This window comes from Ovis canadensis, chromosome 11 (genome assembly GCF_042477335.2).
Source record: "Ovis canadensis isolate MfBH-ARS-UI-01 breed Bighorn chromosome 11, ARS-UI_OviCan_v2, whole genome shotgun sequence".
Taxonomy (NCBI): Eukaryota; Metazoa; Chordata; class Mammalia; order Artiodactyla; family Bovidae; genus Ovis; species Ovis canadensis.
The window spans coordinates 49,562,653-49,576,193 of NC_091255.1; the positions used below are offsets into that span (position 1 = coordinate 49,562,653).

General features: G+C 40.9%; 1 protein-coding gene across 1 annotated transcript; it reads right to left on the reverse strand.

Annotated features, from left to right (window-relative positions):
- Positions 1–4,458: 4,458 nt before the first annotated feature.
- Positions 4,459–12,709, reverse strand: KRT39 (keratin 39). The gene is made up of 8 exons (XM_069544094.1): positions 12,547–12,709; positions 10,887–11,395; positions 9,953–10,035; positions 8,760–8,916; positions 7,878–8,039; positions 7,638–7,763; positions 6,091–6,311; positions 4,459–4,720 (listed from the first exon to the last, which is right to left on the reverse strand). The coding sequence occupies exons 1-8, from the start codon at positions 12,707–12,709 to the stop codon at positions 4,459–4,461; spliced, it is 1,683 nt and encodes a 560-aa protein (XP_069400195.1).
- Between the last annotated feature and the right edge of the window lie 832 nt (positions 12,710–13,541).

Below are 13,541 nucleotides of genomic sequence, written 5' to 3' on the forward strand. Positions count from 1 at the left end.
CAAGTTTTTTTTTTTTTGTTTAAATGAATCCCTCCTTTTCCTCTCCATTAGACCCTTATGTACTGTACTCCTGGCCTATACCTAACTAATAAAAAAACCCTTTAACTCCCTCCTGTGGCTGTATAGGATATTAATTTAGCTTCCTGGGAAAAGTCCAGACCCACTTATCACCCTTGGAAGGTTTGGCCCCTCATATACAAAGTCCAGTAGATAGTTTTACCTTTCCTTATATAGAGAAACACTTAAGAAATCCATTAGCTGTTGAGTGGTCAAATCCCCTCTTCACCACACAGTTTATAATAATTTACTTCAATCATGGAAGGCGTGTGGGAGACTTTGCTCTGAGCAGAAGGAAGATGTCCTATTTCTGGGAAAAGTTGACAATGGCGTTGCCGTATCAGCCCAGAGTTTCTCTGAATCCAGCAAGGCTCCTAAACCCTGAGTCTTGTTGGAATCGAACCTCAGAGCAGACCATGCAGCTCCAATCTTTCCTTAGTTGGTTTCCCAGTTAGTGTTGATAGTGTGTACAAGGTTGACTGGGGAGTACCTCTGAACCAGACACAAAGGAAGAAGGTATGGAAGGAAATGACATATGCCTAGATTTCAATATAAGGAATAAAAACTCCCTTCTGCACAGCGTTTTACAGCTTACAAGACCCTTTCACCATCATTATCTCCTTTTTTAAAATTTATGGCACATTTTATTGAATATCAATGTTGTCGCTATTTGCTTAAGACATAAGTCCCCATCACCATGGGATATTTAGTGAGATCAGAGAGGAGGGAGCTTCCCTTGAAATCTTATAAGATTTCAGTTTTAATGAATTTAGGAAAAAACATTGATTTTAAGGGTCATAGACCATTTGCATGGACTAAAGTTATGTTGATCACAAGATTGTTAAGGTGATTTTCATTCAGTTCAGTTCAGTTCAGTCGCTCAGTTGTGTCCGATTCTTTGCGACCCCATGAATCGCAGCACACCAGGCCTCCCTGTTATCACCATCTCCCGGAATTCACTCAGACTCACGTCCATCGAGTTCGCGATGCCATCCAGCCATCTCATCCTTGGTTGTCCCCTTCTCCTCCTGCCCCCAATCCCTCCCAGCATCAGAGTCTTTTCCAATGAGTCAACTCTTCTCATGAGGTGGCCAAAGTACTGGAGTTTCAGCTTTAGCATCATTCATTCCAAAGAAATCCCAGGGTTGATCTCCTTCAGAATGGACTGGTTGGATCTCCTTGCAGTCTCAGGGACTCTCAAGAGTCTTCTCCAACATCACAGTTCAAAAGCATCAATTCTTCAGCGCTCAGTCTTCTTCACAGTCCAACTCTCACATCCATACATGACCACAGGAAAAATCATAGCCTTGACTAGACGGACCTTAGTCGGCAAAGTAATGTCTCTGCTTTTGAATATACTATCTAGGTTGGTCATAACTTCTTCCAAGGAGTAAGCGTCTTTTAATGTCATGGCTGCAGTCACCATCTGCAGTGATTTTGGAGCCCCCAAAAATAAAGTCTGACACTGCTTCCACTGTTTCCCCATCTATTTCCCATGAAGTGATGGGACCGGATGCCATGATCTTCATTTTCTGAATGTTGAGCTTTAAGCCAACTTTTTCACTCTCCTCTTTCACTTTCATCAAGAGGCTTTTTAGCTCCTCTTCACTTTCTGCCATAAGGGTGGTGTCATCTGCATATCTGAGGTTATTGCTATTTCTCCCAGCAATCTTGATTCCAGCTTGTGTTTCTTCCAGTCCAGCGTTTCTCATCATGTACTCCACATATAAGTTAAATAAGCAGGGTGACAATATATAGCCTTGATATACTCCTTTTCCTATTTGGAACCAGTCTGTTGTTCCATGTCCAGTTCTAACTGTTGCTTCCTGACCTGCATACAGATTTCTCAAGAGGCAGGTCAGGTGGTCTGGTATCCCCATCTCTTTCAGAATTTTCCACAGTTTATTGTGATCCACATAGTCAACGGCTTTGATTTTCATTAAAATGTGATTTTCATCATTATCTCCATTATTTCTTCCAGCTATGCAACAGACAAGTTATTATATTATGTCCTTTTTGTTCAAGGGTGCGCACACACACAAGCTGATTTAAAACTCTGTCTTGGAGTTTCTGACTCTAAACTGCATGCTCTTCCCACATTTCCATCCTTCAGTCTGAGATAGAATGCAAGGAAGTGCTGCTGCTGCTGCTGCTGCTGCTAAGTCGCTTCAGTCGTGTCCGACTCTGAGAGACCCCATAGATGGCAGCCCACCAGGCTCCCCGTCCCTGGGATTCTCCAGGCAAGAACACTGGAGTGGGTTGCCATTTCCTTCTCCAGTGCATGAAAGTGAAAAGTGAAAGTGAAGTCGCTCAGTCGTGTCCGACTCTTAGCGACCCCATGGACTGCAGCCTACCAGGCTCCTCCATCCATGGGATTTTCCAGGCAAGAGTATTGGAGCGGGTGCCATTGCCTTCTAGTGCTGATCAGGGGTAATTTGAGCATTCCGAGTTAAAAGAGATTATTGATAGAAAAGAGATCCCCCCTGAGAGTTCTGCAATCCATTTGCTTAGTGTAATTTGCTACTTGTCTGGAGGAAGTGTAGGGCTAAGCTATGAGCTAAACAATGCTTTCATCTTTGATGTGGCCACAGCCATCAATTGATACTGATATGTGCTCTAAGACTTCAAAGATGTTTTATTGAGTAGAACTGTGGGCTTGGTCACAGGAGACCTTATTCTATTCTTTTTATCCATCAAAGCCAAACACTATTAAAACTCTAAAATCATGACTGGAGAGCTAAACTCATGCAGAAAGAATTTTAACATGAAATAAGATTGATAAAATTAGTTCTAGGGCTTATATAACAATAACATTTGCATAGTACTTTTCAGCATACAGAGCAGCTTCACATAGAAACTGCATCACATAGAAACTTCATTTGATCATCACAACAACCCTGTGAAGTAGGCATGAATCTCACTTAACAAACAAGGGAATTAAATTTGATGATGGCTCAAGATTTTCCAGAGACATGGTTAGAAAGAGTATAGGACTTAAGGACTTTTGACTTCACATTCTGTGTGTGGGTTGAAATTATTTACTGAAACCTCTGGAAAGGTAAAAAAAAAATTTTGTACAGACTGATTTAAACACTCTGAGACCCTACTGTAAAAAGCTCTGATAATGGCTGGTACCTAAATGGTGCTTTCTCACACTGGGACTGCTTGCAAGCAGGAATTATTCTTGATTACTTCTCTGTAAAGTTTGTTCCTATAGAGTCCATTTCTCTATTCTGATACATTGAAGCAAGCATCTAAGTTATTTTTTCTTGGCACCTGTCACAGGGAGATAGAGGAGCAGGGTAATGTCTTGAGATTTCCAGCCATAAGTGCTTTGTCAAACAATCAGAACTAAAGCCCATTCCCTAAAGAATAGAAAGAGAAATAGCAAATATTTAATGAAAAGATCCAAGATATTTCTTCAAAATGCTCTGGATTCACACCCCACAATGATTCCCGATTCTTGATGAAAATATTTGGAGAGCCTGATAATTTGCAAAGTTTTGGAGAATGTGTACATCTTGAAATATATTTTTGTGCATGGCGCTTCCCTGGCAGTCTGGTAGTGAAGACTTGGTGCTTCCAATGCAGACGGTGCGAGTTCTATTCTTAGTCCAGGGACTAAGATGTAGCATGCCATGCAGGCAGACAAAATACATACAACAAAATACATTCACACAAACAAAAATAAAATGAGGAAAAGCTTCAGTCTTCATCTAGAAGGGGTGCACAGAGAGAACAGAGAATGGGAGATAAAGGACTTGAATATCCTCAAACCCATGAGTTGTAAAACTTAAGATTCAAGAAACCCCAAAAGTCTTGAGCAGAATAAAGAAAATAAGTAAAAAAATTCAAAAAAATATTTGAGAGCAGGCAGAGTCTGTTGGTGACTAGGATTCAGACTCATGACTATTCAAGGAAACCAAGTATTAAAGACTTTTCTCTGTTCATTCCATCCCCACATAAGCTTCTTTCTATATACAAAGAAGGAGTTTAGAAGGGAAGATTTTAACTTTTCACCTTCATGTTCTGCAGCCAAAAACAACCCTGAAACTTGTCTGACTGGCTCTAGAGAGGAATGTAAGTAAACAAGGCCTGAATAAACACAAGAGAACCTGCCCATCACCTGTGGAGTCAGGTAATGTAGGTCACCTTGTCACACCTACATATCAGTGCCTGACCTTCAGATACATGGGAAATGTGCTTCCAGAGAAAAATCATTTATTGTCCTGTTGGTGGCAATGACCTAGAGAAGGAGCAGAATAAAAGATCTTATATCTAGCAACGGGGACCCGATGTAGTAGCAAGAAACTAAGTACCTCAAGGGACCGGGGGGTTCTGGCAGAAACAAGGATTGGCCTCTCTTTCATGAATGAGGGTCATTTTTATCACTTTGGGATGTCAGGCTTTGGCAGTTCTGGTGATGAAGCAAGGCTGCACGTGCTCGTAAGAAGAAATGACTTTCCCATCCTTGATCTCCTCAGTGATGGTGCAGATTTTAACCAGAATTCTGGGCAGGATGCTCCAGGCACTGTGGGACTCATGTATCCCACAGGGGCCTAAGGGTGACGTGTGAACTGGGGCTGTGCATTCCATGGTGCTGGCCTTGTTGGATATGCAAGCAGAAGACTCATGCTTGATGGCACACGGGTGACAGGGAAGCCTAGGAAAAAACAGAATTTTGCTTGTGATTGAGGGAAGGCAATGGTGGCTATGGAGAAACATGGCAGTGGTTAATTTTTCAGTATGTGTCGCTCAAAACAAGTACTTCCTAATACTTGTGTATTCATTTTGCACAAGCACCAGTGGAAGAAAAAGAATCAGACCAGAACCATGGGAAAGCAGCATCCTAGGTTTAGACGTGCTAGATTATGTAAGCTGCCGTTACAGCCAATGCCACAGTGTTGGATGAACAGGCCAGGCATCCAAGATGGGGGTGGAGCCCAGGTCTGGCATTTGCCAGCTGGTGACCTCAGATAAGTCAGTTAACCCTCCTGAGCTTTAGTTTTTCTTCTGTAGAATGGATATAGGGGGGACTCAACAGTGAGAAGGGACAAGTCAGAGGGCTTACTATCTGAAGAAAGGAAGTTAATCTGGTATTTTTCCTAACGAGAATGTTAGTCACAGTACTTTTGGTGACAGATCTCCATCTATGGAAGAGTCCTCAACGCTTCATCCAAGATCTCTGAAGTACCTTCTGGGTGTCTATAAGTGACTAATCTTAAAGGAATTAGAGTTAGGAGGAGTTACAAGTGAAAACTCTTTAAGAAAGCATTCTGTCTCTTTGATGGATGATTCAAGGTACTTTGGTATGTTACAGCTCCTCAGAGTGATCACATAGGTGAACATTGTGCTAATATTAATGTGGACATGCCAGTGAAAAGATTGTTTCTGGGAAGGAAGTCTCCTTAGCAGTTGTAAACTAAGCCTGCATTTGGGGCATTAGTTTGGATGGAGTTGATTCAAAGAGCTCATACTCCTTATCAGTTCTTTATGAGTTGGTTAGCTTCTTATCATTAACAAAATTATAGCTTCTATAAAAGATGCTGATACACATGTGTACATGCTGCTCCTGGCCATCAAGGGCAAGTGACTGGACAAGGCTGGGAGTTTCATCCTGAGCAGAACGTTTCTCCTAAGGAAACATGGTTGTCCTATTTGATCTCATGACAGTCAGATTTTCATCTCATTAGGGAGAAACCTGTAAATCACCAGAAATGTTCATCTTTGGGGAAATTATTTTTACCCCTAGCAGTTTTTAAGACTTTAAGAAGCTAGCCAGCCTGAGGGAATCAATCTGGAGCACTGGCTCTTCAAAACCAATGCAGTTCAGCTCACTCCTCAAATTTGGACTAGGTTATGATCGTAGGCCTCCAAACGGCACAGCTCGAGAGAGAGTGGATGGAATGTTTCAGCCGAAGCTCCCCATCACTGACAAGAAGACCAAGGCGATTGTTCCCCCTTGCTGGTGGCAGCGGGCATATGTGCGTGTTTGAGCCTTTTTCTTACAGATACTGCTTTTATTTTACATACTTGCCATCTGAGCTCTCCAGAAGGCTGCGGTATGTGGCAATCTCACACTCCAGCCGGGACTTGACATCTAGCAGAATCTCGTATTCTTGGTTCTGTCTTTCCAGGGCCCCCCGGATCTCTGCCAGCTGAGCCTCTAGGTTATCGATCAGACACTGGGTCTGGGCCAGCAAGGCTGCGTAGCGGGCTTCCGTTTCTGTCAGGGCACATTCCTGGGAGTCTCTCTATCACAGAGGAGGAAAGGAGAATTTCTAATGATTACTTCCTTAAACCCAAGTCATTTGTGATCAGCATCATTTTAAACAGTGTTTTTTTTTTTTTTTTATGACAGGTACTAATGATTCTCCAAGCCCTCTTATTACTTCCTGACCAAACAAATCTAAAAATAAAATTATCAACTATGTTAAAACTCGCTTTTGTCTTTTTTCTTTGGGCATCTCTTTAAATAATTATCTTCCTCTTCCTTAATCACCTGACAATCTCCTACCACATTCTCCTACCTAAAACAGAAAAAAAATTCCAACATATTTTACACTTAGGCATTAAAAATGCATTACCATGGCACCTTGCTTTATGAGGATTTGTACCTTAAAAAGGAAAAAAAGGAAGTGAGCAGCAGTTAGCCATAAACAATTCTCTTCACTGGAACAATTCCTTTACATGTAAAATATGAGAGTTGAATAAAGTTCTTTCCTGATCTATCATTCTGTATGACTATATATAATGGGATTTTAGTTTTCAATAACATATGACTTGCATGATTATTCCAATTTTTACAGATGAGAAAACCGAGGCTCAGGAATTTAAATGAGTTGACTAGCTGGTGACAAAACCGGCTTTGGGGCAAGGTCTTCCTAATACCCTTCATACCAGAGCATTTAAATAATTTCCTACTTCAGGGAGGTTGTAGAATGAGGAAGAAGTGGTTCCAGCTTTGGAACCTGCATTCTGGCTCAGACTTGAATTTCTTGTGTGACTTTTAACAAGTTACTTAATGCCTCAGGAGCTCATATCTCCATCTACAAAATAAGTGAGATGAAACTTCTCTTGGATTTGACTTGGTAAAGCCACCTTAGCTCTCTGAGCCTCATCTGTAAAACTGGCTTAATAATTATGCCACTTCCTCCATAAGATTATTTTAATAAATTTGATAGTTTGTAAAAGTGTTTTGCATATAATAAAATGCTCTTATAGAGTTTCCCAAAGTGTACACCATGGATTATCATTGCTGTGAGATGCTCTTTAAAAAAAGGAGTCTATGGTCAAATGAGTTCTAAAATGCTGAATACTATATATTCCTTTCTTGTTGATTCATGGTGAACATCAGCTTATTGAAGGCCTTTAGGAAGGTACCCTGTTTTACTTTTGCTTAATCCAGGATTTCTCTGGCTTATTTGATCACAAAGTCTTTTTTTTTTTTTTTTGCACAGACCCTTAGGAAACAGAGAAGCTATTGTTCTAGGGACACACGTTGGGCAACACAGCACCACACAGATGTCAGGGACTATTGCCACCACTGCTGTGCTGGGCTTGGTCACTGTTTCAGGTACCATTCGGTGCTGGGCCTGCAGTTCAACCTCCAGAGCATTCATGGTGCGTCTCAGCTCAGTGATCTCCTTCTGGTAGCACTGCTGTTGCTGAGTGCTGGTCACCACCTGCTGGTTCAGCTCCTCCATCTGAAACACAGTCAAAGGCCATCAAAGGATATCATGAAGGAAAACTTGACTGTGTTTCAAGGGCCCCTGGAAGTAGGGTTAACTTTCTCTTTTTGAATTTTCGACCCTCCCTACCTGTGTGTTGGACCACTCTTCTATATCTTTGCGGTTTGTCTCCATGATCGACTCGTACTGACATCTCATTTCTTGTAGAACCCGGTTTAGGTCAACAGAAGGGGCACTGGTCACTTCAATGTGGAGTCTGTCCCCAAGCTGGCTCTGTAAGGAACTGATTTCCTAAGGAGAGAAAAGAATGTGAAGTCACTTGATGAAGAGATGACCCTCTTGTGTTCTTGTTTCAGTCTAACAGTGAGAATTTAGCTTAAGTGCATCTGAAAGAAAGCCCACAATAAAGGAATACATGATTTACAGGTGCTATTGTATGGCAAAAACCACGACAATATTGTAAAGTAATTAGCCTCCAATTAAAATAAATAAATAAATAAACATGTTATAACGTAAGGCTGTTTCAGATACGACTGTGTGTTCAAGTATGTGCAATATTACAAGGAATTAACTAGCAAGATCAGGATTTAAAAGAATTTAGATCATTTCCATGGGTAACAGGTGAAGTGACATAGAGGTGAAATTTATAATGAGAGATCATAGTCTTTATAATGCCAAAATGTCCTTATGCCAATATTGGCTTATACCAATAGTGGCAGAAGTCTGTGCAGAGTTGCCTATAAAAAGGTGGGAAACCTGTGAGCACAGGAAAATTGGGTTGCTTCCTTTTCCTGGAAAAACTAGAGAAGACAGTGGAGGCTTCAGATATTGTGTTATAGGCAACAGATTTGAAACACATTGAATCAATGAATGGTAGTAGTAGTAGTAGATATAATCAAGGTAAAACAGAGTAGTGGCTAGTGGGGACAACTTTTGTCAAATTCAACTCAGAAAAATTGATGCTACTTTTAGAGGCTTAGTTTGTAATAACTCTGTTGGTCTTTCTCTAACCTGTTCATGGTCGTTTTTGAGGCAAAGGAGCTCCTCTTTCAGAGACTGGACTTGTGCCTCCAGGTCAGCCTTGCCCAGAGTCAGTGCATTCAGGATCTGCTGTAGGCAGTTGGCATCTGCCTCCACTAGCTGGCGTAGGGACATCTCAGCTTCGTACCTATAAAAATGAGACATGAAAAGATAGGCATTAAAATGTAGATGGTGTAAATCAAGCCAAGAAGAACTTTCTTCTGCATTTTTCACTAGGCTTCTCATTTCCTATGTTTCTATCAGAAGTTTTATTCTCTTTAGAGGTGGAGTCATTTGAAAACATCACTACTCATTTATGCAGCCTGTGGATTCTCAAATTATACAGTTCTGCAATTTTGCAGTCCATGAGGTCGCAAAGAGTTGCAAAGAGTTGGACGTGACTGAGCAACTGAACTGAACTGAACTGAGTTATGATTCCTTAGTTTGCCAGTGATGCTCCCTTGTTATTTAAGATGAATGAGTTTATCATCCTTCTCCTTCCACTAGAGGCAGTGTAGTGTAAGTGCAAAGAGCAAAATTAAGATACAGCAAGCTTGCTGCTGCTGCTAAGTCGCTTCAGTCGTGTCCGACTCTGTGCGGCCCCATAGACGGCAGCCCACCAGGCTCCACCATCCCTGGGATTCTCTAGGCAAGAATACTGGAGTGGGTTGCCATTTCCTTCTCCAATGCATGAAAGTGAAAAGTCAAAGTGAGGTCGCTCAGTCGTGTCCGACTCTTTGCGACCTCGTGGACTGTAGCCTACCACGCTCCTCTGTCCATGGGATTTTCCAGGCAAGAGTACTGGAGTGGGGTGCCATTGCCTTCTCCATTAGCAAGCTTGGGTCCAAGTTTTTATTTTGCCTTGTACTAGTTTCATCCCTTGGACCCTGTTAAACCTCAGTTTTCCTACCTTAAATGGGATAGTAATACAATAGCTCTGTCTATCTTATTGACTATTGTGCAGGTAATCAGATGTGTTCATATGTTATAAACTGTGGATACTGGGTGCATGTGGGTGGTTGTGAATCTCAGTCATTTATATTGAGTCTGGAGGTCCTCACTGGGCTGGTGTTGACATGGCATGGGCAGGAGAGTTAGTAGACTTGGAGATGATCTTATTAGGACTGTGTTGCATCAGACGCAGGGTGAACCCTGTCATGAACGACAGAGTTGGGTGGGCTTACTTGGCTCTCAAGTCATCAGCAGTCAGTTTGGTGTTGTCAATTTGTGAAACCAGCCTGGAATTCTCAGCCTTGGTACACAAGATCTAGAATTAAGAAGTTGCACACACAAATGAGACAAACACCAAGATATCCTCCTTTAAAAGCCTCCAAGGGGCTTATGTGTGTTTGGTTAACAGGGGGAGGCTAGTTAGGCTTTTCACAGCTATGCTGGTATGCTGGGGAACTTTGGGAAGTCAGAGTTTTTTTGTTATTTTCCTAAAAGATCGGCAAAAAATTACTTCAACAAAAACTTCTGTAGATGTTTTACTATCAAAGTATAAAGTTCATTGCATATTTGCATAACATACCATGGCCGACTAGAATGTTCATACTATGAGGGTGAGACATTTTAGTTCACCAATATGTTCCCAGAGCCTAGAATAATGTCTAGTACATTGTTGCTGGTGCCCAATAAATATTTTTGAAAAAATGTAACAGAAAAAAATTCATGTTGTGTAGCAGCAGCATATCATTCAGAATGGGAAATTTAGGATTGGCATGGGAAGAAACTAGACAATTCGGAGATGATGAGATGAGCATAGAAGGAGAAAAGAGTGATGATGATTGAAAAAAATGGATAAAAGTTAAGTTGTTTAGGAACTTGTTTAAACAAAATTCATTTTCTCAGATCCCTGTTTTCTATTTTTTGTTAAAGAAATGGCAGCAGATGTTAATACATTTTGGTCATGTGTTATCTGATAGCAGAGTATAACTCTGGAAAACGAAAAACTGTAAAACTCTAAATATTGTCTCAACAATTTCATTCAAGAAATTTTCTTATTCTACAAAATATTTTTCAGTATAAAATGAACTAAAATATTAAAGTTTAGCAAATGGCTGTTGCTTCGAGAACATCAACTCACAATGTGATTATACATGTTCCTAAGAATCTTACCTTTTGCTGGAGCTCCTCAATGGTTGCATAGTAGGATAGGTAGTCAGGACATATGACCGGGAGTTCTTTGTTACATTCTTCCTGGATTTTACACTCCAATGCAGTGTTCTCTCGTTCCAGCATTTGTACCTTTTCCAGGTAGTTAGCAAGGCGATTGTTCAAGATTTTCATGGTCTCTTTCTCATTACTGTTGATGCCACCATCACACCAGCCACAATCATCCAGAAAGGGACAGGTGTTGAAGTTGCTGATTAAGCAGAGAGGGGTGAGAGAAAAGCCAGGAGTTGGTTTGTAGTCCAGGGACTGGAGAGTTCTCAGAACATGGCCAGTTGGTTGACAGCTATTGGCTTTAAGACCACCATGCTGGCAGCTGGTGTTAGGAAGGATGGTTGTTAAATTTGTAATCCCAGAACAGCTTTGGCATGGTGTTGTGGAAGACATAGTTGTTGTACAGCCCTTGGTATCCAGAGTGTGTGCCCAGCTTTGGTTGATTTCAAAGTCTGTGGTCTCTGGGATCCAAAGCTCAAGGCAACCACGACTGAGTCTAAATTCCAAACCTCTTGGCTTTTTCCTCTTTGAAGTACTTATATAGCCTTTGCTCAAGATGGTGTCACAGTAGGCAGGAAGTTTTCCTTTCTAATGTTTATATATCAAATCCCACAGGAACATCTCATTAGTCTGCTTTTTACTTGCCTGAGAAGAGCTACTTGTCTCATAAAAATATGTGTTTAGGCTGTTACTAAGTTATTACCCATCACAACTACTACTTATCATTAGATTCAGAGCTTCACCTTATGTCTTCAAAAGGATCTGTCGTCATTATTCTAACAGCATCCATTATTAAGCAAGTGTGAGTATGTTAAGTTCATTAAGTCCTTGTTGACCTCTTCCCATGGCATTAAGCTTGATCAGGAATGAGTCCATCCTTCTTTTCCTTTCTTCTCTAAAAAGGGGGAATCTATTGATATCTAATAATTATTGGTAAACTTAGAAATCAGTATTTTATTTTGGTATGTCCAACAGAATTTCCCATTTCCATTGTTCGGACATGTTGGTCTTAAGACTCTAAGTAATTGCTGGATTTCTGTTTTAGATTTCCAGGTTGGGTTTGATTGCTAACAGGAAATTCCTTGGAAAACAGGCTGGTTACCTTTCGAGTTTCCCAAACTCACACTTTTATTTTTTTTTTTATTTTTATTTTTTTAAAGACTCAAAACGGTCCTTTAATGTAAATGTGGGTAGTACCATATTCATCAAAATAATTTATAATATTAACTGCCTCTTAAATATAATCTTATAAATGAATGCCTTCTGAAGTTAAAAGTAATGTGGATTCAGTATATTTAAAATTATTCAGAACATGGTAGTAGAAATTTAAAAATTAACCATCACCTATGAAATCTAAGAAGGGAAATCACGACAAGTTCCTGATCAAATAAATCTGAACAGACACATTGATCTCCTGGGCTTTATCCTTCTACACAAACCTGACTCTCGATTTAACGCTGCATTCTGGTTTCCTACCATAAGGAGGAAATTCCTGACCAGCAGTCCAGAAATGACTTCAGCCTCTTGGGGAAGCACACTTCTTCAGCTCCAAGGTGAGGAGGAGCATGCCCGTCACCATTCCGGCCACAGCATCCACCTTAAGGTTCCAAACGCCACTGCTGTGAGGGGGAGCCGTCACAGATGGCCATGGCAACAGAGCCTCTGCGACTCAGGGGATCGACTCCCCGGAGGCACTGGCCCACTGACACCTGGTACAGCCGGTTAGTCCTCCCAAAGGTCCACTGCTGGGATCCTCCAGATCCATGGCACTTCATGAGTCGGGGGGGGTCAGATGAGCGAGTTTCTGACATATCCAGGCAAAGGAGATTATTTAAGACCAACTCATGTTCTTCATTATAAATCCAAACCTGGCCAAACTCACACTTTTAGTACTCGGTGTTTGTTTGTTCTATTAGATTAGCTAAAAATTTGCCTTGGTGTTGGTTTTGGTTTACGTTTGCTGTTTAAACACGATCTGTTGCAAGATAAGTGTGCTCTTTTTCAGGAATACTTAGCATTATCCTTAAGAAATACTTTATTAGCATTTTGTTCTTGATCCTTTCTGGAGGACCTAGGGGACAATAATTTCCTTACCTTTTCCAGCTTCTAGAGGCTATCCACGTTCCTTGACTTGCTGGCCCTTCCATCCTCAAAGCCAGCAATAGCCAGTCAAGTTTTTCTCACATCGCATCACTCTAACACTGACTCTTCGGCTTCCATCTTCCACATTTAAGGAAGTACCTTTGTGATTACATTGGACTGATGTCATCTAGGATAATCTTCCTATTTTAAGGTCAGCTGATTAGTAACCTTTCTTCTCCTTTGTCATGTAGCCTAACATATTTGAAGTTTCTGGGATTAAGACATGAACATCTTTAGGGGCTTATTATTCTGCCTAACACACAATGGAAGGGAAAAAATGCAATTTACAGTAGTACCATAAAATGTAAAATACGCAAGAATAAATTTAGACAGGTATAAGATGATGCTGTTAAAGTGCTGCACTTATTATACCAGCAAATTTGGAAAACTCATCAGTGGCCACAGGACTGGAAAGGGTCCGTTTTCATTTTAATCCCAAAGGAAAGCAATGCCAAAGAATGTTCA